Source organism: Zingiber officinale, chromosome 5B (assembly GCF_018446385.1).
Source record: "Zingiber officinale cultivar Zhangliang chromosome 5B, Zo_v1.1, whole genome shotgun sequence".
Taxonomy (NCBI): Eukaryota; Viridiplantae; Streptophyta; class Magnoliopsida; order Zingiberales; family Zingiberaceae; genus Zingiber; species Zingiber officinale.
The window spans coordinates 136,766,201-136,791,403 of record NC_055995.1 but is presented as its reverse complement, the minus strand read 5'-3'; the positions used below and the strand labels follow the sequence as shown (position 1 = coordinate 136,791,403).

Sequence of the window (25,203 nt, the reverse complement as noted above, 5' to 3'; positions counted from 1 at the left end):
CATTGATCGATGTCGGTCTTCAGGTATACCTCCATACATTTTTTTCAATAGGGGAAATCATCACTGTTGAAGAGGTAAACACGAACGGTACTGTATCCCTTATTTTGGGCCATGAATCTTGCACACAAATAAGAAAAGGAAAGAAGTCCCAAGACTAGCTCTTGGATTAGTAGCGTGGGAGAAGAGAGAAAAATTATTAAGACTCGATTAGTGTTGCACCAATTCAGAATAATTTGTAACGAACAATTTTATCCAAAGAGGTAAATATACCAGTTTAGATTATATCAAAAACCAAAAAAAAATCAAAGAGAAAGGAAAGAAATCAAGAAAAATCACCCCCTTGTCTGATTGATGGTTGCACCAATTCAGAGCGGTATCTGCTCTGATATCATTGATAGGATCGGAAAGACGCTAGAGGGGGGGTGAATAGCGATCGTTGAAAAAATTGAGAGTGAATTAAAACAAGTACACAACGGAAGAATAAAAAAGGAAAAGAAAATAGAGAAGCCAAGTGCTAACACAAGTTGGTTTACTTGATTCAGAACCTTCAACGACTCCTACTCCAAGGTCTGCACCTTACGAGTTCTTTCATTGCATAATCCGCTAACAGTTCAAATGGTTACAAATTGAGTACATGAATTATATATGAAAATTACTGATAACAAAGAAAGTGAGAAAATCTTGATCGTCGATTGTCAGAGGAGTGTCACAGTGTCGCAGGAGCTTTTCGGAGCACTGAGCGAGAATTGGGAACTTTTTTATTTTTTTAATCCTTTTCCCATTTTTTTATTATTTTTAAATTTTTTATGTTTTTTCTATTTTTTATATTTTAAAAAAAATTATGTTTTTTTACAAAATTTTATTTTTAAAAGTTTTTTATTTTATTTTTTTCTTTACATTTTTCTTTTTTATCACATTTTTCTCTTATCCAAGGATATTTTAGGTAAAAAAAAAAATTCATTAACCTCGAAATCAAGAAAAAACTCAGTTTTCTGATTCCAAGTTGCATGTTCTTTTTGCTGACGTGTCAGACATGGAACATTACTTAGGAATCATCGATTGCCTAAACCAAATAGGATTTTCGTTGATAACCTTGGATGGTTAATCAAGGTTATCAAGGATAATCCCTAACCAAACACATCCTATAAGCATGTCTTAAAAACCTAAGAGTAAGATAGAGAATAAGATTCTCAAAGAGAGAAAGAGATTAAGTTTGGTTAGATCAAACAAAGGATAAATATAAAAAGTATTTATCATGACAAGAGCGTTAATGGGTCATGCCTCTTGTAGGCAAATTGGGCTTACTTATGATACACGAGTTTATTTTTGGTTCACACCTCTTGTAAGTGGGTTAAGCCAAAATATATGATGTAGGCTTAGGCTTGGGCTTGGGTTATAACTTTGCTCTCCAAGTCTGATTAAAGAGGTATAAACATACCTCTACATAAACAAGAGAATTAATCCAATCAAGGGTTTTTGGTTTCCTCTCTTGTTGATTGCCACCGCCCAACCTGAGAGGAACCGCCTCCTTTTTGGCTGCCCGTCCTCTCCCCTCCTTGTTTGGCCAGCCCTTCTCAAGGTGTCATTGGATTCTATTGTCTTGCCACCGGCTACAAGTTTGAAGTTTGTGTCGTCGACTTCCTTTTCTTCTCTTGTCTCATCTCCTCGATTTGGCTATACCAAACGGAGAGAGAACTTATAGCTTGAGATGCCATCTGGAAAGCTACCCAGCATGACTATTGATAGAGTCAAATCTTATAAGATTTACTTGTTGATGTCTTTTTCTCTAAGCATATATATCTTTCAAACAACGTTTCATGTATGATCTCATTTTGTCTCTTTGGATGAGTTTAATGGTTAGTATATGAGGTATTGTCATCAATAAGATCTGGGGTTCTAATCTCGGTAAAGTCGAGGTAAATATCTTTCTTATGTGCTAGTCGCTATTCCAAAGGCTAGTAGCCGTCCGTGATTTACCTCCTCCGTGTTGGCCCTGGAACGAATTGATGGAGATGCTAGGGGCAAACATATTCACATATTTTTTTTTTGTGCCAACAATGTATGATCTCATTTTAGGATGCATGTAATAAAATTTTAGAAACACATTTTTCGCTTCTGCTCCGTGTTATCTCGAAAAACCAATGTACCTACTTGGCTCGATTGATTTACTTAATTTTAGGAGTATTAAAAATGAACCCGATGTAAGTTGATTTGAAAAAAAATTAAATTCGGGTTAAGAAATTTTAGGTTTAGGTCGGGTTCAAGTTGAAGGATTTCGGATTTAAAATTTTTGAGTTGGATTCATATCAGATCTAGGTCAGATTCGGGTTGACTTTGGATTGACCTAAATGTAGGATTTAGTAAAGTTTTTAGAGTTAAATTAAATTTTATTTTAAAAATTAATATATATATATATATATATATATATATATATATATATATATATATATATATATTATTATGAAGTATTGAGATAAAAATAAAAAATTATAGGAAAAATAGTTTAAAAAATCATTTTAAATCAAATTTTTTAGATTATTCGGGTCGTAGGATTTATCAAGTTTAAATTTAAAGATTTCGATTAAATTTGAATTTGGGTCAGATTCAAAAATTGAGATATAAAAAAAAATTTGACTCAACCCTTATTCAATCGGATTCATCCGAATTGAGACCCTACTGAATGTGCCTAACCCACACAAACGGTGGAGCTTTTGAATGCACGCATCAAACACAATAAGACAACCTCTAAATCGAAACTCATAAGCCTCCATGTGCGATTTGATTCGTGGGTCTGACTTCCCTTATTCCCCTCCTTGTCCACGGTGCTCTTCGCTTCCACAGTCCGCTTCAACAAAAATAATTCATCGAATTGAACTAATTAAAAAGTTCAATAGAAAGTTTTTTTAAAATATTTAATCTGATACAAATCGATTATTTTTTTATTAATTTTATTAAAAAAATATTATTGTATTTTTAAAAATTTTAAATAGGTCGATAACTTAATTAATTGATTTTTTTATTTGTTTGATTTATTCAATTTTAATAACAAAAATTGAACGGTTCAGTTAGTAAAAAAATTAATTATTTTAATTTTAATAAATTCAATTGGACGATCCAGTCCAGCAAGCTTGACGGAGTGATTTGATTAAGAAGTTAAAAAATTAATCCTAAGAGTGAATCAGGACGTTCGGAAAAAGCTCCGGGCATCTAAAGATATGAGAGTTGCGCAAGAGTATACATCGAACATATGTGTAAGGTAACAAAGCCCTTGCGAAACCGTTCGCGATTCGTTTTTTTTAATTTTTTTTGAAAAAAATTTGATCGTGACACCTGGATTTAATTCAGCCACCCTGACCTTATTTTTTTTATTTTTAAAAATAAAAAATTCCTTAAAACATCCTAGATACATATATTATACCCCGTGATCATCTAAAATTTTTTATCGTAAACACTATAACCCAAGAGAGAAGCCTAGATCTTAGAGGAAAAATCTTATTAGCTTAAAATCATTATAACACAACCCCTAAGTCCTAAAATCTTAAACTCTAAATACATATAATATGCCCTGTAAATATCTAAATTTTTTAATTTGGAACACTAAAACTCAAAAATGAAATCTGAACCCTAAAGGAAAAATCTTATTGGCCCAAACTCATTATAACACAATTCCTAAATCTTAAATTTTTTAATATTAAATATATAATATACCCTAAAATAAAATTAAAAAATAATATAAGAATCTAAGTGTCTGGATTCATTCCAGACGCCTAGTCACACAAGGGTGCCTGAATTAATTTCAGGCGCCTTGAGTCTAGCCCGGACGATTCCAAAGTATGTGTGTGTGTATATATATATATATACCTGACCTGTTCGGTGCATATTCCTAGGCAACCCTTCTCTCGGGGCTCCGATTTATTTTTAGGGGTCCGGGTACCAGGGGTGACTCCGAACGCCCAAACCTGTGAAGGTCACCCAGGTATGCATCGAACGAGTGTGTAGGATAAACTTATTATATATACTAGCGATCATACACATACGTTACGTGAGCTAGACCTCTTATACTAGGTGGGCCAACAAAGGGAGATATATGAGGGAAGAAAAATTGACCTATAAAAAATAGTTTAATTTTTAAGTATTATCCATACATTTATTTTTTTAGTAAGACAAGACTATAATACTTTTATAATTTTATACACCTCTAAGGATATTTACAAAAAATTGAGGTGGGGCAACTGCCCCACCAAAGTTATACATGGCTTTGTTCCTGATTGCGTGTGTAATATAATACATGAATGTGTATAGTTAATAGACTCTCCTTCATAAAAGGAACTTAATTTAATTATTTATATTAGATATTAAACTAATAAGAATAAATATTACACTTAATTTTTAGTCAAAGATCGTCCATAAATTAGGCAAGGGTATGTCAAATCCATGCAATAGTGTAATGATTGGGTAACTCTCGTGAATCCCAACAGTAAACTACTGTAACAAACTCTACTTTATATATAAAAAAAATTTTAATATCATATTTGATCTTAGCTAAAAAGTTGGAAAAAATATATTTTCTAACATCGTTGGCCCAAAGTATTTATAGAAGTTTCTTGTTATTGCCGAGTCTCGAACTTTAGATCCTTATTGATTAATGAGAAAATTTTGTCACGTCACAATTGAGTCTAACTCTAGATTTGATTAATGAGAAAAATTTCTAATAATATAGTTGAATCTTGAATCCTTGATTGATGTATTTATAGAAATTACTAATAAATCTTAAATTATTTTTGATGTGAAAATAAAAAATATTAATATAATTTTATTTTAGATTTTACCAAATTAATTAGTAAAAGAGGCCCATTCTTAATTAAAATAGTAAAAATAGTATATGTATTATTGTTGTCACGATTGATGAACAATTATTAAATCAGGACCATGTGGATCACTTTTGTTTATCAATTCCTACTAATTCAAATGTTCGTTTTGACAAATCGCAAAAACCTCTTCACAATTTAAATCTCTACCAATTGTTCTACATTTCCCAACTAACGCGACGGCTCTCTTTCTGAACAAGTCTCACAACTAAATAAATTATCCTACAATTTGTATTTTGTAAAAGCAAAACAAATTATTTTAAACTTATTTTTTTCTTATTATTATTATTACTATTTCGAGCTTATTCCGTCTTAGACAGGTTGACCAAGGCAACGCCGTGTTATTAGGCGCTATTCTTGGCTGCGCTCCTCCTCCTACTCCGCGCCGCTCGGAGCTCCTCCCGTGCGCTGTCTCATTCCTCCCGCCATCCATTCTACCGATCACAAGGTTGAAGAAGCTTAGTCCAGGTGTGGAATTGATAAAAGCTCCAAACTTGGCTGGAAAAATCCCACCTTTCGGGCCGCGAGCGGACCCCGCCCAATGGCGCCGCCCAAGGCGTGGTGGCGTCGCGCGGCGGGAGTTGCCAAAGACGCCCAGAGCCTCTGCTTGACGAGGATCGTCACCGGCCGCCGTCGCCACCGCGGCGGCCCCGAGATCGAGGCGGCGATCATCCGGGCCACTAGCCACGATGACCGCTCGATGGACTACAAGAGCGCGGGGCGCGTCTTTGCGTGGGCGCGCGCCGCCCCGTCGTCCTTCCTCGGCCCCGTGATGTGGTCGCTCTCCCGCCGCGCCAGCCGCACCCGTTCCTGGGTCGTCGCCCTTAAGTCGCTCCTCCTCGCCCACGGCCTCCTTCTCTGCTCCGACGATGCGCCCCCACCCGACCGCCTAGGCCGCCTCCATTTCGATCTCTCTGATTTCAGCGACCGATCCTCGCCTTCCGGCTTCTCTGCCTTCGTTCGCGCCTATTTCCGCTTCCTCGACCAGCGCTCCGTTTTCTCCATTAGAAACCCTAATAAACACGATTCCGGACAAGAGGAAGACGAAACAAACTCGGCCGCCGACGCCGATCTGGAGGAACTCAAGCGCCTCCAGACTCTCCTCAACCTCCTGATGCAGATCCGCCCATACGCCGACGGGATGGAGGTGAGCCTCATTCTCGAGGCCATGGACTGCGTTGTGATCGAAATCTTCGATGTCTACAGCAACATCTGCGACGGAATCTCGCGATTCCTCATCGGCGTCCGCGGTTCGAGCGTTCGATCCCTAGAATCCAGAAAGCGGAGGGGAGAGATTGGGATGAGGATGCTGCGGCGAGCGGCGGAGCAAAGCTTGCAACTTTCCAGCTACTTCGACCTCTGCCGCACCCTCAGGCTCCTCAACACGGCAGACCTTCCCCCGGTGCAGAGCATTCCCGATGAGGACATGTCGGCGCTCGAGCGGCTCCTCCTGGGCGTCTCTCCGGAGGAGGAGAAGGAAGGCGGAGAAGCCGAAGAAGACGCGGAAGCAGAGGAGGGGCGTTCCGGGACTGTGATCACGCAGAGGTGGGTGGTGTTCGACGATAGCGAGCGGTGGGCGAATTCTGGGAAAGTCTCTTCGCCTCCGCCGATCTCGTGGGCGTTGGCGGTCAATGCCGGCGCCAGCGCCGCACTGATGGGCGATTTAATTGAGCTGATATGACGTATTTGTCCTTGAACATGCCATAATTTACGCGGATGCCATGCTTTCTTGAGGCTCATGTAACAATTTGTTAAATAAAATAAATTTAGTAACGCAATAAGTTTTTCTCTATTGGGCCGATTCAGTAGTCTTCCAAAAAGCCCATATTAAACTTTGTCAGAAAGCCATCAATTGGTCTGGTGCAATTGTCCTGCATAAGGCCCATCTCAAACGTTAACAGGAACCCTAGCGCTTTCCTCGTTCTTCATCGCCTTCGCACCGTCTCGCAAATCTTCGAGCATCATCTCCCAGTTCATTCGAATCCTTCTTTGTTCCGCTCGACTTGGTTCTGTTAGCCCTCCTCTCCCAGTTCCTGAAGTGCATCGCCCGCCTTGTGATCGTTGTTCGAGCTTGAGGGATCGATCTTTGGAGGTATCGCTTTTATTATATTTTTAGGAGGTGAAATTGTTTCTGATCGGCGTAATAGTGCACAATTTGACCCATGACGTTTTTGGTATTTGGTCGATGTCAATGGAACTGCTGGCTGCATAAATTCATTAACACTGCGAAGGCCAAATCTGGTTACGGTTATGGCCTCGAACCAATTCAATGATTGGGGGGAAAAAAAGACGATACCTGTACGAATTATCTGATTTTAGTAGGCTTCAAAGGTTTCCTCTGAGTTCAGTTGTTTGTTGTTTTTTTTCATGTTTATATTTTTATGTGATCGATCTACCTTTTTATGTTTTTTGTATTTGAGGTAAATTTGATGTTTTATAGAAGTACATTGCATTATTGTAACTGAAAAGTTGATTATTTATTTATTTGTCATTTAGGCACAGATTGTTGCGCTTAAGGTGCTTGTAACAGTTGTTGCATGGCTACATCTTTGGATATGTCACTGGATGATCTGATAAAAAGAAGTTCTAGTCAAAGAGGAAGAGGGAGATGGAGAGGGAGAGGCCAGGGGCAAGTTCAAGTTCGCAGCCGCGGTGGTGGCACTTTTCATGGAAGGGGAATGGGAAGGCTTAATGGAGACTTCCTGAGAGTTAAGACTCGCCCATCACCCTACAAAATTGCCAAGGCAAGCCCAAAACTATTGATATTTTTTGCTTGTGTTCAAAAACCTGAATCATTAGAAATCCAGATGTGGAAGGGACTAGGGAGGTACAAGATATTTTATTATTTGGAGAGGCTTTTGCACCACATTCCTATTGTTTGTTTGCGCATAATTAATAAATGACGAATTTTAAGCTGGCATCTTTTACTAAATTTGGAACTTCAAATCATGAATGGTGAAGCTCTCACTCCTCAGTTCATATGCTGTTCATTGGGGTTTTGGTTGAAATGTTTAAATGGACGTATTTCATCCCCGGAACTCTCGCCAGTAGATTATTATTTTCATACAATACTGATGGACTCCTCTGCTTCAATTCCTTGTCAGTACGCACGATATGCTATTACAGTGGATTTCTCTATCTTTATTTCATTTTGTGTTCTCTTTACTTTTCATTTAGCATACACTATAATTTGAATAAACAATATATTTTTTACATGGAACTCTATGATAGATACATAGGAGGTCAGGAATTATATAAAAACTTCTACATTCTTCTATGATCTCAATTAGCATTGCACTCCGCTAGCAAATTTTATGATTTATGCCCTAACATGTCTGTCCTGTATCTGGATGGTTGGTTCCAATCATCAGTCTTTCAGTAGAACAAAGGACATGACATGGAGACGTGACCTCTTTGATGATAGCATAGAAGCAGCTGGCACTTCAGGAGTGCAAACAGGCACAAAACTTTACATTTCAAATCTAGATTATGGGATATCCAATGCAGATATAAGGGTGAGCTGATTTTGTCTTATTTTACTTGTTGGATAGTCAGATATTCTTTGAGTAGTTCTTATTTTATTCTTCAATTAACCATTTTCAACTTTCATTCAGGAGTTATTTTCCGAAGTTGGTGATCTAATGCGCTGTTCTGTTCATTATGATGGGAATGGTCGACCAAGTGTGGGTTGCCTGTGCTTCTTTTTCTTTATACACTCTAAATTTCTTTCTAACCATTCCACTGAGCTAGGCCATTTTTGCTTGCAACTTGTGATTTCTCATAAGAACGAAACCTGAATTTCATCAATGAACATTATGAGTCACCTTATTTAGTCTTCATGTTTTTTTTTCCACTATATTTCGAGAATATATTTGCCTCCTCATAATTGTGCATTTTTTCTTTGTGTGTTCCAAAAATTGTATTTCCATATATCCAATTTACAACTTCCATAATCAGGCTTTTAGATAGTAAAAATACTTTTTCTTACATAAGCATGGTTTATTTTTCCCTAGACCTAGCACTCAGATGAACATTTTGTGTCGTGTTAACCTGATATCCAAGCTGACATAATAAAGTTAAAATTAGCTAATGAGCCAGCTTGGTGTAAGGCAAGTGCAGGCTGAGTGTGGTCGCAAAGCTGGACCACCTCCTTTTCAACATAGCTTGTTGGACCTGTTCCTGGTTTATTTGAGCTTTTAATTTTGACTATGTTAAATTTGATAATTGATGATCATATGAAGAAAATTGTACTGTCCACCTTGATATGCATTTTCAGAGTGATGAAGTATATTCTCAATGGACTATATATCTTGTACATATTTTTTTTTCTTCCTTCATTTAACCTTTAAAAGTTTTATTGGATGAATAAAGTTGCTCTGTGAGTTTATCCTTATTCAGACATCAAATGCTTGAGAACAGTTTTTAGGATATCTTTTTTCTCAATGAACGAGTGAGAAAGTTAATTGCTGAATTCTGAAGCATCATACTTACTACATTTGAATTAGTTTATGTGCACTTCATGATAAAAAGAACTGGTTTCATTAAAGCTACCAAATTGTGCAATATTGGATACATGTGATTTTGTTGCCTTTTTATCATCAACTATTGCTGACGCTAGTTTGAACTTGGAATAATTCCTTAAGGGTCTCTACTCTTATTGTAAGTGCAAATTGTTTTTTGTGCTATCTTCTCAATTTTCTTGTCATGTATTTAGATATTCAAATTTATTGGCAGGGTTCGGCTGAGGTTGTGTACACAAGGAGAAGCGATGCAATAGCTGCTCTAAAACGTTACAACAATGTGCAGCTCGACGGAAAGCCTATGAAAGTAGAAGTTATTGGTGCTTTAGGCTTGCCTATGACTCCTCGTGTGAACGTTGCAGGTGTTCCCTATGGTAGGGGGAGGACAGTTATGGTAACGTAAGTAATATTTTCTGTATCTTATTTTCTAATGCCTATATTTGAAACTATTGCTTCATTAAATTTCCAGGTCGTAGGTTTTCTCAGGAGAAACCTTTCATGCCAAATACAGTTGTTTTTGCTAGATCCATTTTTGAAAAAACTTTCTTGTTCACCAAAAATGTGTAAAAAATATATACACTCAAAGATGAAATCTGAATCCTGAAATCTTTAATTGTTCTCTAACTTTCATATTATTGCTATTTTAGTTGTTCCTTGCCTATCTATGTGAATTTTGTTGGGGTTTTTGTCAAATCTTTTGACTAGCTAGCTCCTAATTTTCAGCATATATTATCATCCACTTTTAATGGCCACATATTTGTCTGTAGCCAATTTTGAATTACTCATTGGAAGCTAAAGCTGACAATTTCTCTTTTCAGGCCACAAGTAGCTCAAGGTGGTTCGCGTTCTTTTAATCATGCTTCTGGGTAAGCGTATCCAAGCATATTTATATTGTTTAGAAATATATGTTGAAAATATGTTAACATTAAGGATGTTATCGACTTTTAACTGATTTTTCTCATGGAATTATCTTCTTAAATCAAAGAATTTGCATTTCATTATCACCTCCCAAATGGATTATAGAAGTCATAAATCAAAGGAATCGACTAGGATTCTATCTATAAAGAAAATCAAGGACAACAATTAAAACTGTATATTCCAATGAGAGGGAATCTAGGATCCAACCTCAGTCATCTGTTTCCTTGAATTTATCCTTCATTTAAGCATGGCTAGGACTCTTGAGCATGTCTTGGTCGCTAGAGAAGGAAGAAGATTAGATCCTCTTTTCCCAATATGGTGCATCCTACCCTCTCTTTTTGCCTCTCAATGAAAAACTCTTCGAATAAACTCTCATATTTCCTAAACACATAAAATGATTCAAAATGAATGAATCAGTTTGGCTCCTCAATAAGGATAAACTTGAACGAGGAAAATCGAACTCCCATTTATTTTTGAAGTCTACTTATTATGGATAAGTGAGTGAAATCTTCACATTAAATCAGAAACAAGCTTCTATAGAGGCTAATGTTATCCTATTATCTAGCTAAAAGGTTGTCATGTCACAGATATGGTCTAACTTCCTAACTTGTTTCACCTCAAGCAGGATAAATCGGGGTGGTGGCTTTCAACATGGTCGAGGTCGTGGAAGTTTCAGAGGCAGTGGCCGTGGCCGTGGTACTAGGGCTACACGTGGCCGTGGTCGAGGCCATGGTCATGGAGGGCAGCAAAGCTTTGAGAAGTCTGCCAATGAATTAGACAAGGAGCTGGAAAGTTACCGCTTAATGAATAGATGATAATAGAACATATTTGAAGTGCGACAGCATGTTCTCCTATACCTAGTATTTTGATCCTTGCAGCAAGGATCCGAGCCACAAAACTGATTACATTCGGGGGACTCAGGAGCTTCATGATATATACCTCAACTTGGACGATCTATTTGCAGAAGATCCAAAATGTAACATAAGGTTGCATACGATAGAATTATATTCAATGTGGTTTGATCTTTTATAAAGATTCTACACTGACGGTAGTTTCGGGCTGTTTTTTTTGTGTGTGAGATTTTGTGATATTTATCAATGTTTTTCTAACCATTAAATGAATCATTTTCACTCATGTTTCTAGAATTGATTTTGATCAGTCTTTGTTGAAAATGAATTTTATGATTGGAAATTTACGTAATATGTATAAATATGTACATGATTAATATAATATGTATGTTTACATAGTCTCAAATGTGAATATATTCCTTATTGACTTTGAATTAATGTACCCAATAATGTTTACATAGTCACACTAGAATTTAGCAATATCTGCGTTGGTCAAATTAATGGATTATTTATTGACTAATTAATTTTTAAGTAAAGGGTAGATAATAATCTAGTATTTCCCACGAGTACACATATGTCGATCGAGCAAATTTATATACACAGGGTCAACCGGTCACGTATACAAACGTTGATCGGAACATGCCATGTGAGCAGGTACCCATAGTCGCGCACGAGTAGAGGTGTGAACGCATAGTTAAATAATATGAAAAATAAATAATATAAAAATATTAATATTTGAGTTTGAATTTGAAGAATATATATAATATTTGAAATTTAAAAATATAAATACTTTTAATTTGAACTTGATTCGAAATAAAATTCAAGTTTGAGTTTAATTCTAATGGTTCGAACCTCGATTCAAACGTATTCGAAGTATAATTCAAAATGATTTAATTTGAATTCGATTCCAATTATTTGAACCTTAATTTAAATATATTTAAATTAAAATTATATAAAAGTAATTATAATTTGATGCAAGTTCGGCTCATAAGTAGATCATGAACAATTGAATAAAATATTATATGTTCAAATTCAGCACAAAAAATTATCGAACATGTTCGAATTTAATAATTTAGAATATAAATTGAATATTTTTAGAGTCAGCTCAGAAAGCTCATGAATCAGCTTGATTCATTTGCATCCTTATGCAGGCTAGGCGTGCTACATAACTTCACCCTATATATATATATATATATATATATATATATATGGGGTGTCTTATGCTACACACCCTAGTGTGTGCCATAGTAGGCACCTGCCCACGTGGCAGGTGTATATAGGGTGAAGTTATGTACATGCTCCACATGCATTGACAGTCGTGCGTATGGATGTAAATGAATCAAACGATTTGCGAGTTATTCGGAGGTCGATTCGATAAAAAGCTCGTTCGAGTTCGTTCATTAATCTTATCGAGCTCGATTTCGAGATCGACAGTTTTATCGAGCTAAGCTCGAGCTTAAGGATATTCAGCTCGTGAGCTCGCGAACATGTTCGTTTGTAGGGCTCACAAGCCAAAAAACGAGCCTTAAATCGAGTCAAAAAATGAGCTCTAAAATGAGCCAAAAACGAGTTCTAAAACGAACCTTAAAACGAGCTTTAAAACGAGCAAAAAAAATGAGCTCTAAAATGAACCCGAAAATGAGTCCGAGTTCGCTTAACGAATTAGGCTCGTTAATTATGATAATCGAGCTAATAACGAGCCGAGTTCGAACTGTTCGCAAGCTTGATAATTCCAAATCGAGCCGAGCTCGAGCCTTGTAATAAAAGTTTGATTAGAACTCAAGCCCGAATATAACTTAAACGAGCTGAGCTCGAGCCTAATACTGTTCGGCTCAGTTCAACTCGTTTACATCCCTAGTCGTGTGTGTGACTGTGGGCACCTACCCATGTTGCAAGTGGCAAACAAGGTTGACTAACACCTACCATATTGACAGGTGCTCACAATAGCGCACAACTATGTGAGTAATAAAAGAACATTTATAGTTATAGAATTTTTCCATGAGCTCCTTCAATACTATATCAATGCCACATCAAAATTTAAAATCTTATCCATCTCTTTACTATTAAAAAATCTTTCAATAATTTTTCAATGAATTCTACTAAAAAATGACTTTTGAGCAATTCCTTTAAAATAAATTAAAAAAAATATTTTAATAGCAAAAAAGAAGGATGATTCCATGTAGCTATGAATACCCTATAACACACACACATATATATATAATTATCTATTATTTACCTCCTCCGTATTAACCTTGGGACAAATTAATAAGGACGTTGGAGGTGAACGTATTCGCCTTTTGCTATCAGGGTGGAGTCATACTACACAGTTATTATGCGTGATTGTGGTGGGCACCTATCCACGTGGAAGGTGTAAAAGAATGTTAACTGACTCCTACCACGTGGGCAAGTACCCATACTCACACAGGACTGATACGCACACAAAGGGAGAGAGAGAGAGAGAGATTTAATATGCTAAGCGACACTCTGTACAAAATCTGACATAGGCTATCTGACTCGACCAAAACCTTTTTTTTAATCTCTCTCATCTGCATGCAACAACTTTTCTCTCTTATCTGCATGCAACAACTATAAAATTCTCGTTTCTCTCTCATTTGATTGCCTTCAACAATCACTGTGCTGCTAATTTTTAAAGGTGATGTAGCTACTACAACGTTGTAACAGCTACTACACAATAGTTGCTACACGTTGTAGCAACTTCTGTATAATACTTGTTATAACATATAGTAGTGTCATTGTGTAGCTACTATGTTGTAGCAGCTATTGCACCATTGTAGCAGTTTCTGCACCGTTGTAGCAACTATTACACCGTTGTAGTAGCTTTTGCACCGTTGTAGCAACTTCTGCATTGTTGTAGTAGCTACTGCACTATTGTAACAACTACTGCATTTTTGTAGCAGCTACTATGCAATAGCTGCTACAACTTGTAGCAGTTACTATGCAATAGCTGCTACAACATTGTATCATCACTATCACAATAATTTTTTACATGTAATAATAGGAAAGAAGATAAAATATTATTTTAATTTAAAAAGAAAGAGAGAAAAGTTATTGCATACAGATAAAAGAAATTTAAAAAATTAAGTTTTATTCGCGTCAGATAGCCCACGTCGGATTTCGCTCATGGTCATGCACAAAACATCGCTGAGCATATCAAAAATTTCTCTCTCTCTCTATATATATATAATATTAAAATTTAATTTTTAAAGGTAATTTGATTGTGAACGCGCTTTGCTACTTTTCAAACAAAAATGACGGGGAAAGAAATAACGAAGAACAAGCAGCGACGCAGAGTCGCAGATCCCTATCAGTCAACGCTATTCCATGGATCTTCATCTTCCCCTCTATAAATCGATCCATCCTCTTCTCCGATTCCAATCCCACTGAATCCCAACTCCTCCTCCCAATCCCTCAACAACTCCACTTCGTCGCTGGATTCTGCAATCGGATGATAGCAAGCGATTGCCACGGCAAAGGAGCCGCTTCTCTCTCTCTCTCTCTCTTCCCCTCACTTCCCCCTTTTTGTATATCGATCCGCTGCTTCATCGCCGAAAGATGGTTGCTTTGGTCTCTCGCCACGGGAGGAGCCTACAGCGCTACCGCGCCGGCCGCCGGCTCGTCGTCGGGTGCGTTTTCGATCTTCTAGATGTTCTACCGAGCTCGCGACTTCGATTGGGATTTCCATCTTTCCGTTCGATGGGGCTGATTCGAAGAACTCGAGTTCCAAAAAAAAAAAAAAATGCAATCTTGCTAGTTCTGGGGAAAGAACCCTAGTTCAATTTTGGCCCCCAAAAATGCTTCTTTTAGTTTTATTTTAACTCATTGGGGATCGTTTGATTTTGCTGGAGCAGATGCATTCCTTACAAGTTCAAGATCGACCAAGCCCTTGAGGTGCTCGTCATAAGTTCTCAGAAAGGACCTGAACTCATGTTCCCAAAGGTAACTTTTTTTCATTTTTCTATATCAAACTGATTCATCTCATTCTTATTCTTTCTTTTGTGATTGCTTGTTTGTGATCTTAAAACTGATATCGACTTCGACAGGGCGGTTGGGAGCTCGATGAAACTCTACCGGCAGCAGCTGCCAGGGAAGCCTTTGAGGAAGCAGGTGTGACAGGAAACTTCGAGGTGAGGAGCTTCTTAGCTAGCTGTGTTTGTCTCGGCTATCATCACAATCACCATCAAGGCCCTGCCCTAATCGATAAACCGATAAACAGGGTGAGCTCGGCAAGTGGCTCAGCGAGGACCGAGACAAGGTCCACTACATGTTCGCCATGAGAGCGACCGAGGTGCTGCAGCAATGGCCTGAAATGGGCAGGAGAGAACGCAAATGGGTGAGTAGAAATCCTTCGAGAAAAAGAGAGGGAAAATGAAGCTTGAGTTATCTGAATGTGAAGTCGATTCGATATGGCATGCAGGTGACGGTGGCTGAAGCAAGGCAAGTCTGCAAGCATCCATGGATGAGAGAAGCATTGGAGAGATTGGAAGAGCTCGTCTCGAGTGGAAGTAGGCAAGAGCCAAGAGGAGGAGGAGGAGGTTTGACAGCACTGACAGTCAATTCTTCACTGTAAACACACTGGAATTGGAGATGTTGTTGGAGTTGAAAGATTTTTTTCCTTCTTTCTTTTTTATACATTAATACTCATTTTGAACGAGAGAGGGGAATCACATTTCTCCTTCGGATTGAATTGGAGGAAAATTGAGGTGCAAAGCATTAACATGCATTTTCCACTGGAGTAGCAACGAAATTCTTTTGTTTTTAATTTGTTATAATAATAATAATACTTTTATTTGAATAAAATATAATTGACATTCGTATAGAGTGTTGTGAGTATCCATATAAATTTTATTCTTATTATTTTCTCTGATGTTTTTTTAACTAAGAAAAATAAAAAAAAAATCACTTTAATCCCTCAGATCGAGCAATGGACCGACTTTTTAAGGGCTTCAAACAAGTCATAAGTAGATTTGAAGAAGGTCGGGTCACTTCTAGTCATGTGCTTCTTTATTGGGTAGATTTATATTGAATTGATAGTTAATTAAGGTAACTGTAATAATGAATTTATAAATTCAACTTCATGATGGAATCTACATGTTACATCATTATCATATCAAAAATATAATTTTTATAAATCTCTACTCATAATCATAAATCCAAAAAATAACTTTATGTTAGATCCCACTAATTCACGCATCATTATCTATATTTTATATTTACTATCTTTATTTATAATATTCATTTATATATTATCATAAAAATATATTTATAATATACATATTAATTAATTAATTAATAATATATATTAATTTTATTTAATACTTTTTTAATAAAAATAGTCGTTTTGCACATATAAAAAATTAAATTTTTTTAAAAATGTTTGGCACATTAGATTTTGATGCAAATTTGTATATTTAAAAAAATGAACTTGCATTAACTACCACATGTGGGGCCCGCTTCTAAATAATTTTTTTTAAAAAAAAATCGCTAAACCCAGCATCCAAATTTGGATGCTGGGTTCTTGGGTTTTAAAAGCCCACTAACCTTGCAATGTTTCTGGAATTCTGGGTTCACAAAACCCAAATTCTTGGGTTTTGTGAACCTAGCGTTACAGTTACCCTTATGAGGGGCCACATCCTCCCAAAATTGTTTAATAACATAATTTTATAAAAAAAATTTAAAAATTTTATTAGTATATATATAATTTAATCCTAATTTAAAATACATGTATAGTTGATCTAATAATAAATTTTATTTTTATTTTAACACATCCTCTTGAGTTAGAATCTTTATAGATTGAATTTTAATTTTTTTTCCTGTATTTTTCACATGTCAACTAAATATACATTATGTATTTTGAAAATTTGAAAAGATCAATATTATATAATATATTTAATAATTATTTTCATCTAAAATTTTAAAATCCTAGATCCACCCGGATTGACAAGTGATGAACCCATCTTTGATAGTCAGAGAAACTAATAGTTATACGCTGTCAACCAGGGGCAAAGGAGGGTCACTGGAGGTGCATCTGACCTAGGCAAAGGCGGGTGGAATGACGACTATTAAAGTTGAATCCGGAGCTTGAGCAAGAAGATTGCGACCACAAAGTAAACTTAGGAGAGAGGTTAAGACAGACTTTAATGAAACCTTTTAGCGCCCGAGTTAGGTGAGGTGCAGAGAAGAGAAGAAGAACTAAATAGAATAATATAACTAATTAGTAGAAAAATCACTGCGTACCTCCACTCGACTATACGAACATTTGAAGGAAAGTGAGAGATGATCGTACCGTACACTTCCAGCATGCCGGCTCATGTTTTCAAAACATGTCCTAGCCACTCTCCCACTTGCTCGTTCACCAGGCTGAACCCCCTTGATGCTCCGTTCAGGTCGAACCATAATTATATGACCCCGCTGACTGTGCTCTTATGGCATCCGCACTCATCACGTAACCCACCACGTGGCTCCTGCTGCTCTGCTCCCCCAAATCAATAAATCTACAAATCCTTCATGTAATTTTTTTTTAAACTCTTAAATTTACAATTAAAAAATGAAAGATAAAAAGTAAATTAAATTCCTAAAGAAAATACAAAAAATAAAATAAAATAATTCACAAGGGGCAGCGCACCATAAAGATTCCAACCGTGTCGACTTCAGTCGTTCTCGTTGCAATTCGATCAAAAGTTGGGGAGTAGGCCTCGATCGGTCGCCATGGATCTGCGGCTTCGACCGCTGCAGCAGCCCTTCATCGAGGCTGTCCGATCGGGGGACGTCGACGCCGCCCGACGCGTCCTGGAGGGCGTCGAGGACCCGGACGCGGCCGCCGCCCTGGCGATCGCGCGGACGGAGGCCGGTGAGACCGCGCTGTACATCGCGGCGGAGAGCAACTCGGTGGAGCTATTCCGGTATCTCCTCCGCTTCTATGACTTCGACGCCGCCGTCATCCGCTCCCGCGTCGACCTCGACGCTTTTCATGTCGCCGCCAAGCACGGGCACACCGGTGATCCTCCCTTTCCACACTCGTAACTTTTGCAGTCTGATGCTTTACCAATCAGAAAACCAAAAAGAGAGAGAAATTTTTAACTTATACATGTCTAAAATACACTGTTGTCTTTGAAAAAGTCGGTCCTAAGCCTTCTGCACCGCTCTTTTAAGCTACTCAAAATTTTGGATCAGTAGCGAGAAGATTTAGTCATTATCTTCTTTGGGAAAGTTAAATCTGTGTTGAAATTTCTTCTATTTGGATATGAGTTTGAGTTCCTAGTCAATGATTGACCCTACCCGTTGATCACCAGTATAAGGTTGATTTTCCTATGTATGTCTTTTTTGAAGGAAATCTCCTTCATATTTGTAAGAGAGATTACGCTTGGAAAGGGAGGAGACAAAAGGGAAATGTCCAAATAGGCTTACTAGGAAAGACCAAATAAAGAAAACAAGGGAAAACCAGCAACCACCAACCTATAGTCATAGGAAATTGTGACTTTAACATTTTTAACACTCACTAGTAGAAGATTCTATTACCAGGATAGTCCTTTATGAATTTTGGAGAATTCATTGATTCTTGTCATGCCATATGATGGAGATCATGAGATAAGCTTTGTTATAGCTTTCTGTTCATATCTTGACACTCACCGAGCAACAGTTAAAGTCAAATTGATCCGGAATATAGTCCTATCCTTGCTGGAGAATTGTGGCCAATATCCTTTTCCTTTTTAAAACTAGAGGATACAGATAGCGAACTTGTTACCTAGTTTGGAGTTCTTCTCAATAAAAAAAGGTTGCTTTCCTTTGTTGACTGTAACAAAATCTAATAAAAAGTTTTAGCAATAAGGAGATTCTACAATTCCCAAATTTTTCTTCAGGTTCTTCTATCTTGTTGAATCAAGTATAAGGGTTTGGAAATGTAAGCACACTAGAAGACCACTTCCAACTGATATCATCGAGTTCCTCTCCAAAATACTGAGAAGTTTTCTATCCATCCCTCTTGTGAAGCAATATTATAGTAAGAGGTCTCAGAGTTAACATTGTATATAGGGATATTTAATTTGTCAATTTTATTGGCGCAACTGGTTGCAATGAGTTACTTCATTTCCCTTTTAGTATTCACTCAGGATACTATTTGGTATCTGAGGTTCTCTAATTCTCCTACAGTGATTGTTAAAGAGCTGCTGAGCAACTGGCCTGATGTCTGCAGACAATGTAACTCATCAAATACTACTGCTCTTTATTCAGCTGCGGTCATGGATCATTTGGAGGTGGTGAATTCCATACTAGATGTGGATGATACCACAATAAGAATCGTGAGAAAGAATGGGAAAACTGCACTGCACACTGCTGCTAGAGTTGGTTATTATCAAATTGTGAAAGCACTTCTTCTGAGAGATCCGGGAGTAGTTTCTATAAAGGATAAAAAGGGACAGACTGCATTACATATGGCTGTAAAAGGTCGCAGTCTAGATGTTGTGGAGGAGTTACTGCAAGCTGATATTTCTACTCTGAACATGTGTGACAAGAAAGGAAACACAGCTATGCATATAGCCACCAGGAAATGGCGTCCACAGGTATTAATAACGGTAGCTGGGCCTTTTCCAGTCTTACTCTCTGCATAATTTTTGTTATATTTTTTTTTCTATTTTGCACATCGTTGGTAACTTTTCCTCCTTTAAGAAGAAATGTAGGTTTCTTCTTGTTAGTGCCATAACCTCACCATTCTCATGTTACACTAGTTTGACATATACAAAGACTCCATGATAACCATTTTATATATATATATATATATATATCCTACAAGTTTATTGATGAGGAAAAACTATTCTAAGGAGGTCTAGTTGACCTTTAATTTTATAACTTTGGAACTTGCTGATGGGAAAATTCAGCCAATATTCTTTTGTGCATCCATATTCTTGTCATGACAAGAGTTTATTCTGAATGTTGAAATTGAGATTGATGCATTTTACTGTTTTGTTATGCTTTAGTTTGATTTTCATATTCTGTTCTCCACAGATGGTACGGCTTCTTTTGTGCTATGAGACTATCGAGGTGAATAAGATCAATAATCAGAATGAAACTGCAATGGACTTGGCTGAAAAGATCCCGTATGGTGATTCTCAGATGGATATTATGGAAAGTCTTTCAGAAGCTGGTGCCAAACATGCAAGGAATGTTGGCAAGAACGACGAGGAGCTGCGGAGAACTGTCAGCGATATTAAGCATGATGTCCACACCCAGTCCATTCAGAATGATAAAACAAACAAGCATGTGACAGGCATAGCAAAAGAGCTTAGAAAATTACATCACGAAGCTGTTCAGAATACCATCAACTCTGTGACAATGGTAGCAGTTCTAATCGGATCCATTGCATTTATGGCCATATTCAATTTGCCTGGTCAATATTTCCAAGATGGAGATGAAGTAGGCAAGGCCAATATAGCTGACAAAATGGGCTTTCGTGTGTTCTGCCTCTTAAATGCCACTGCATTGTTCATTTCACTTGCTGTCGTCGTGGTTCAGATCACTTTGGTCGCATGGGAAACAGGTGCTCAGAAGCAGGTCGTTTCCATAGTAAACAAGCTCATGTGGACTGCCTGCCTCAGTACTTGCGCAGCTTTCCTCTCTCTATCTTACGTGGTCGTGGGGAAGCAATCATCCTGGATGGCAACAACAATAACTGCAATCGGAGGTCCTATCATGGCTGGCACCCTGTTGACGATGAGTTATTTTGTTCTTCGACAGCGTTTCCGATTTGGCGAAGACTCTCAAAGGCGAATCAGAAGGGCCAGCGGCAGCAAGTCCTTCTCCTGGTCCCTTCACTCTGGTTTCTCAGATCCAGATGCCTTATCCGAACACGAGAAGAAGATATATGCTCTTTAGCTCTGACATCAGAAATAATCAGACCAGCAATCACTAAACCCGCCTTGTACATGCCCATTGAGCTTGCCACCCGTGTGATGACTTAGCCATCAAGAGCCGTGCTTTCGCCTTTCCGTTTAGCCAAGCCATGGAGTACAAATAAGGAACCTATGAACTATGCAAGGTCTCTTACCAGGTAATCCTTGCCATCATTTAGGAAATAATGAGCTTCCATTTTAACAACTTAATACTTCATGAAAATTAAGGTTGCTATGGTGCCATCAAATAGATTTGTAATATATTGAACTAAATTCCATGGTTCCTTTCCACCCTTATTGTATAAAATACAAATACTATCCATTGTGTACATCTATTCGGTATTTTTCATCATGATCAACATCTTAAGTTGTGGTTGTTCTAACTGTTCAAGCTTGCTACATAAATCATATTTCTATTGAACTATCTTATGTCTGTAAACAAGTCTGAGTGTGATATGGAAAGTAAGTACTGTCTTTGTCCCTTATTCACATATTACTAATGACAGTTACCTAATTTAATATATTGTTAACTACATAAGTTTCCAACCAAGAAGACTTTGACACTGAAACCACAAGCCACCAAGGACTTGGAGTCAACCCTTGCAAAAATTGACCAGGATGGACTTAAAAGAAAAGTCAACCATTGTGTGCGAGTTGACTCAAGCTTCAAGTTTAGTGGCATGATCACATGGTGAAAGCTTTGACATGTGCACAACTAAATCCAATTATATTACTTTGTTCATTATATTAAACTGACTAAAAGTGCTTAGTTGGTCTTGGCCCATTCAATTTATAAAAAATAATTATATGAACACTTGTTTTATGGTTTTTGATCTTTTTCTTTCAAATCAAGAAAATTTTGATTTAAAATCGTATAGAAATCACGACTTGGAGATTTGTCCCGATGTGAATCAAGTTAGTTCTAATTGGATTAGCTATCAACTTCTCAATCACTCATTTAGATTAGATTATCAGATACATCGGGTTTAATATACCGGCTTCTTTGATAACATAGTTGAAAGCAAATAACCTCCTCCTGACTCTTAAAAGCATCATGGTGAGATCAAAAGGTGTACTCATAAACTCAATGAAAACAAATTTAATTGATCAATGTTGTCTCTATTTAGAGCTTCTAAATTAGGAAAAACATGTATTATCTTATTTCTAATCCATTCTAATAATCTTATTTACTTAGATGGAATTCAAAGGAGAAAAAAAGTATTATTCCTTCGTTAAATAAAATAGCTAAAATGAGTAAAACTTGAACCTCTTTCTTCTCTATTCCTTGCAATGTAGAGAAAAGTATCTTGTGGTCCATTGAGCAGTTGGTTTCATGCTACATAGCAAGTGAGTGAGACCAATACCAACTTGCATAAATTGGAGTCGCCAGAAGTCCTCTCAGAAATCGCATGAGAGTGTTTTGTGACATCAATGGTGTCGTGCAAGTATTCCCCGATGTTAGCATGGTTTCTCCTTTTTCTTCTCCTTCTCCTTAGTGCCTTCGGCACACCGTGTCAATACGCCTAACACGACACTAACACTGACTCATTCGAACCGGAGATCTCAAATCTTACTAGTTTCCTTATCGAGTAGAGTGACTGTAACCACTACCAAATTTGATGAATTGGCATGATCATAAAGTCCTTAGTGTGACCCTCCACAGGCCTGAGATTTCAAAGCATGGATGTGAAAGAGGAAACCGTGAAACAAATGGTGGAAGGTGGTTGCAGAAATATCACTTTCAGTGTTCCTTTTTGAATTCAGATGAGAAGAATTCCCTCGAGTTTGTCCCACCACATGTGGCCAATTAAACACCTGCCTTCTCTCCTTTATTTATTTATTTTTTCCACAGTTTTTTAAGTTCTCAGTTTTTTTAAACATGAAGTATGAATATTATTTGACATGGAACAAAGATTGTGAAGATTCATCGTGTTTTTCTTGGCAACTGAAGTTGAATTTTATTTGTGCTCGACTGTGCAGGAAGGGAAGGTTTCAAGAACACAAACTGAGTCATATCCTTAATTGATGACTGAGCGACTACATAGCAGTGTAATAATTTCTGCAAATTTTTGGCACTAAAATGAGCACAATAAATATGCTTTTGCAGATCTATATCTTTAGCTTAATGCTTAAAGCATCCATGCTGTTGTTCTTGAGGTGCCCTGCAAAAGATGAGGTCATTCGGTAGCTCGAAAGATTGGTATCAGCTGATGAGTTAGACGTGCTTGATGATGCATTATGTCCCCAGTCGTTGTTCTCTGTCGATATCTTGGTGGAAGCATAAGGCACGGCACTGGTCAACCTGAGAAGGAGGGAGACATTAGGGCACTTCATGTTCAAGATCCTGAGGTAGATATATCGAATTATCGAAACCATTGTTACTGAAAGCTGAACTTGCACTTCAGAAACCCACCTCTCTTTGCGCTTCTCCAAGAACCGTGCCAACGAGGCCTTTCGAGCTTGAGGTATGGCTGCCATATCCATATAACAGATCGTTAGTTAGTCAGTTAGTTAGTTAATCGAAAGATTTTCAGTCATGTTTCGAGGTTAAATTAACCAACCACCTCTTGGAATGGCCTGGTGTTGGTTCACTGAACTTGGATGTGCCACAAGTTTAAGCCCTGTTGATGCAGTTGAAGGAGGCGACACGACTCGAGCTGAAGATTGTTTAGAACTGACAGAATTCGATATGGGTCGTGATGCTTCAGATCGGATTTTCTTGCCATTTGAAGCCATATTTGGCCCTGAATTCGCCAAGGATGACATTACTGCTTGAGCCTGAAAGGAAAGGTAGTGCTGAGAAACATTCTTAGTGTTCATCTAATCTGAAAGAAAATGAAGAAGAAGAAGAAGAAGAATACCTTGTCGAATGGGACATCGTGGAAGACATTCACACAGCCGCCATAGAAGATTGTCAGCTGCGCAGCCGCCTTGTGCTTTTGCTTTGCCATGTTCCTGAACGGCCATTCCGCCATGGTTTTAACAGTTACTGAGATCTGAAATATCTGAAACTAGATACTTTACCTATGGCCAAAGGAGCCAACTTCAACTCCTCCTCCCACGAAGGGCTGCTTCTTTGTGGACTTGATTGCTGAATTAGGAGCAGAGTAGTGAGCGTTCTGAACCTTGAAGTAAGGGTTTCCAGCGAGGGGAATGGTGAAATGGCGGCTCGAAGAGCTAAAAGAGCCATGGATTGAGTGCCGGCCAGGAAAATTCTAAAGAGAAAACAAAACAAAAGATTGCTGATCCATTTCGGTGAAAGAAAAACAGTGGTATGGTCCGTGATGGAGGAGTTGCAGACCTGAGATGCTAAAGCATGGTGATTGAGCTCGAAGGCGGCGGCTTTTGGCAGATGTTGAGGTCTCAAAGCCTGGCTTCTTGGACCCTCCTCTTGCGAAGCCTTGTACAGCATGAACTGCTGCATGGCGGACGCCTTGTTTGAGAAAGGCCACTGCAGCGGTGAACCTGCTAAAGCAGCTGCAATTCGGAGAGGGAGAAGAAAGGAAGGGTTGAATGAGAGGAAGAAAATGGAAAGAAAAGTAAAATAAAAATAAAAATCACAGCTTTCTCAGAGTAGGGAAGAACCTGGATCAGGATGGAAATTTTTGGAGTGAGTTCCCAAGAAATCCCTCTCCATTCTTCCTCCCTCCGCCCGGTTTTGTGAGAGGAGACGTCGAATCCTTGTAAAACTCTGGTTTTTCTTCTTCTTCTTCTTTCTTCTGAAATTCGCTCGGTTCGATCGAGCTCTGTTTCTCTGGCGAGGAAGACGAAGATATAGCGGAGGACGAGACCGGCGGGGTGGCGAAGGCCACCGGTAGCGCCGGGCACTCAGCACGTGCGCGAATTCTTCGCGCGCGGGGACCACACCCGGTCACCAATGCCAGGCCCGCATGGTACAGCACGTGCTGAAGGCAGTCCTCACGCGCCGTGGCATTCATGGCCAGCGGATTCGTCGTACGGTCGAGCACATTTTTTTTCCCTATTTCTTCTTCGACTTTTTTTTATTTGAATTCTATAAAATCTATACTACAATTAGATTTTATTCCGTCTAAGTAAACAAATTTAATAATTATATATATATATATAATTTTTGGAGTATATATATATATATAAATATAATTTTTGGAGAACAAGAAAACAAAGAAAA

General features: G+C 37.9%; 5 protein-coding genes across 10 annotated transcripts; 4 read left to right on the top strand and 1 right to left on the bottom strand.

Moving 5' to 3' along the window:
- Positions 1–5,246: 5,246 nt before the first annotated feature.
- LOC121987914 (putative clathrin assembly protein At1g25240) lies at positions 5,247–6,594 on the top strand. The gene has a single exon (XM_042541616.1). It carries the CDS (start codon positions 5,410–5,412, stop codon positions 6,547–6,549), a length of 1,140 nt encoding a protein of 379 aa, XP_042397550.1. The 5' UTR covers positions 5,247–5,409; the 3' UTR covers positions 6,550–6,594.
- Positions 6,595–6,734: 140 nt separating this feature from the next.
- LOC121986256 (THO complex subunit 4D-like) lies at positions 6,735–11,370 on the top strand. Of its 4 annotated transcripts, none has more exons than XM_042540123.1 (8): positions 6,735–6,960; positions 7,100–7,166; positions 7,365–7,612; positions 8,240–8,383; positions 8,483–8,551; positions 9,603–9,787; positions 10,207–10,254; positions 10,932–11,370. In XM_042540123.1, exons 3-8 carry the CDS (start codon positions 7,406–7,408, stop codon positions 11,119–11,121), a joined length of 843 nt encoding a protein of 280 aa, XP_042396057.1. In that variant the 5' UTR covers positions 6,735–6,960; positions 7,100–7,166; positions 7,365–7,405; the 3' UTR covers positions 11,122–11,370. The 4 variants fall into 4 exon arrangements, with proteins under 4 accessions (XP_042396057.1, XP_042396056.1, XP_042396058.1 ...); XM_042540122.1 differs by having other exon boundaries at positions 7,100–7,199; XM_042540124.1 differs by lacking the exon at positions 7,100–7,166 and having other exon boundaries at positions 7,371–7,612.
- A 3,166-nt stretch (positions 11,371–14,536) lies between these two features.
- LOC121986255 (nudix hydrolase 17, mitochondrial-like) lies at positions 14,537–15,977 on the top strand. Its single transcript, XM_042540119.1, has 5 exons — positions 14,537–14,798; positions 15,024–15,111; positions 15,216–15,299; positions 15,389–15,505; positions 15,590–15,977. Exons 1-5 carry the CDS (start codon positions 14,728–14,730, stop codon positions 15,740–15,742), a joined length of 513 nt encoding a protein of 170 aa, XP_042396053.1. The 5' UTR covers positions 14,537–14,727; the 3' UTR covers positions 15,743–15,977.
- A 1,833-nt stretch (positions 15,978–17,810) lies between these two features.
- On the top strand, positions 17,811–23,167 carry LOC121986252 (ankyrin repeat-containing protein At2g01680-like). 3 transcript variants are annotated; one of them, XR_006113367.1, is made up of 4 exons: positions 17,811–18,169; positions 19,321–19,730; positions 20,173–21,214; positions 23,037–23,167. XR_006113367.1 is itself a non-coding variant. In XM_042540117.1 (3 exons), the coding sequence occupies exons 1-3, from the start codon at positions 17,881–17,883 to the stop codon at positions 21,037–21,039; spliced, it is 1,485 nt and encodes a 494-aa protein (XP_042396051.1). In that variant the 5' UTR covers positions 17,811–17,880; the 3' UTR covers positions 21,040–21,439. The 3 variants fall into 3 exon arrangements, 2 of the variants coding, with proteins under 2 accessions (XP_042396051.1, XP_042396050.1); XM_042540117.1 differs by lacking the exon at positions 23,037–23,167 and having other exon boundaries at positions 19,402–19,730; positions 20,173–21,439; XM_042540116.1 differs by lacking the exon at positions 23,037–23,167 and having other exon boundaries at positions 20,173–21,439.
- LOC121986254 (protein TIFY 6b-like) lies at positions 23,047–24,798 on the bottom strand. Its single transcript, XM_042540118.1, has 7 exons — positions 24,642–24,798; positions 24,358–24,533; positions 24,081–24,271; positions 23,918–24,011; positions 23,621–23,834; positions 23,470–23,527; positions 23,047–23,358 (listed from the first exon to the last, which is right to left on the bottom strand). The coding sequence occupies exons 1-7, from the start codon at positions 24,691–24,693 to the stop codon at positions 23,166–23,168; spliced, it is 978 nt and encodes a 325-aa protein (XP_042396052.1). The 5' UTR covers positions 24,694–24,798; the 3' UTR covers positions 23,047–23,165.
- Positions 24,799–25,203: the final 405 nt, after the last annotated feature.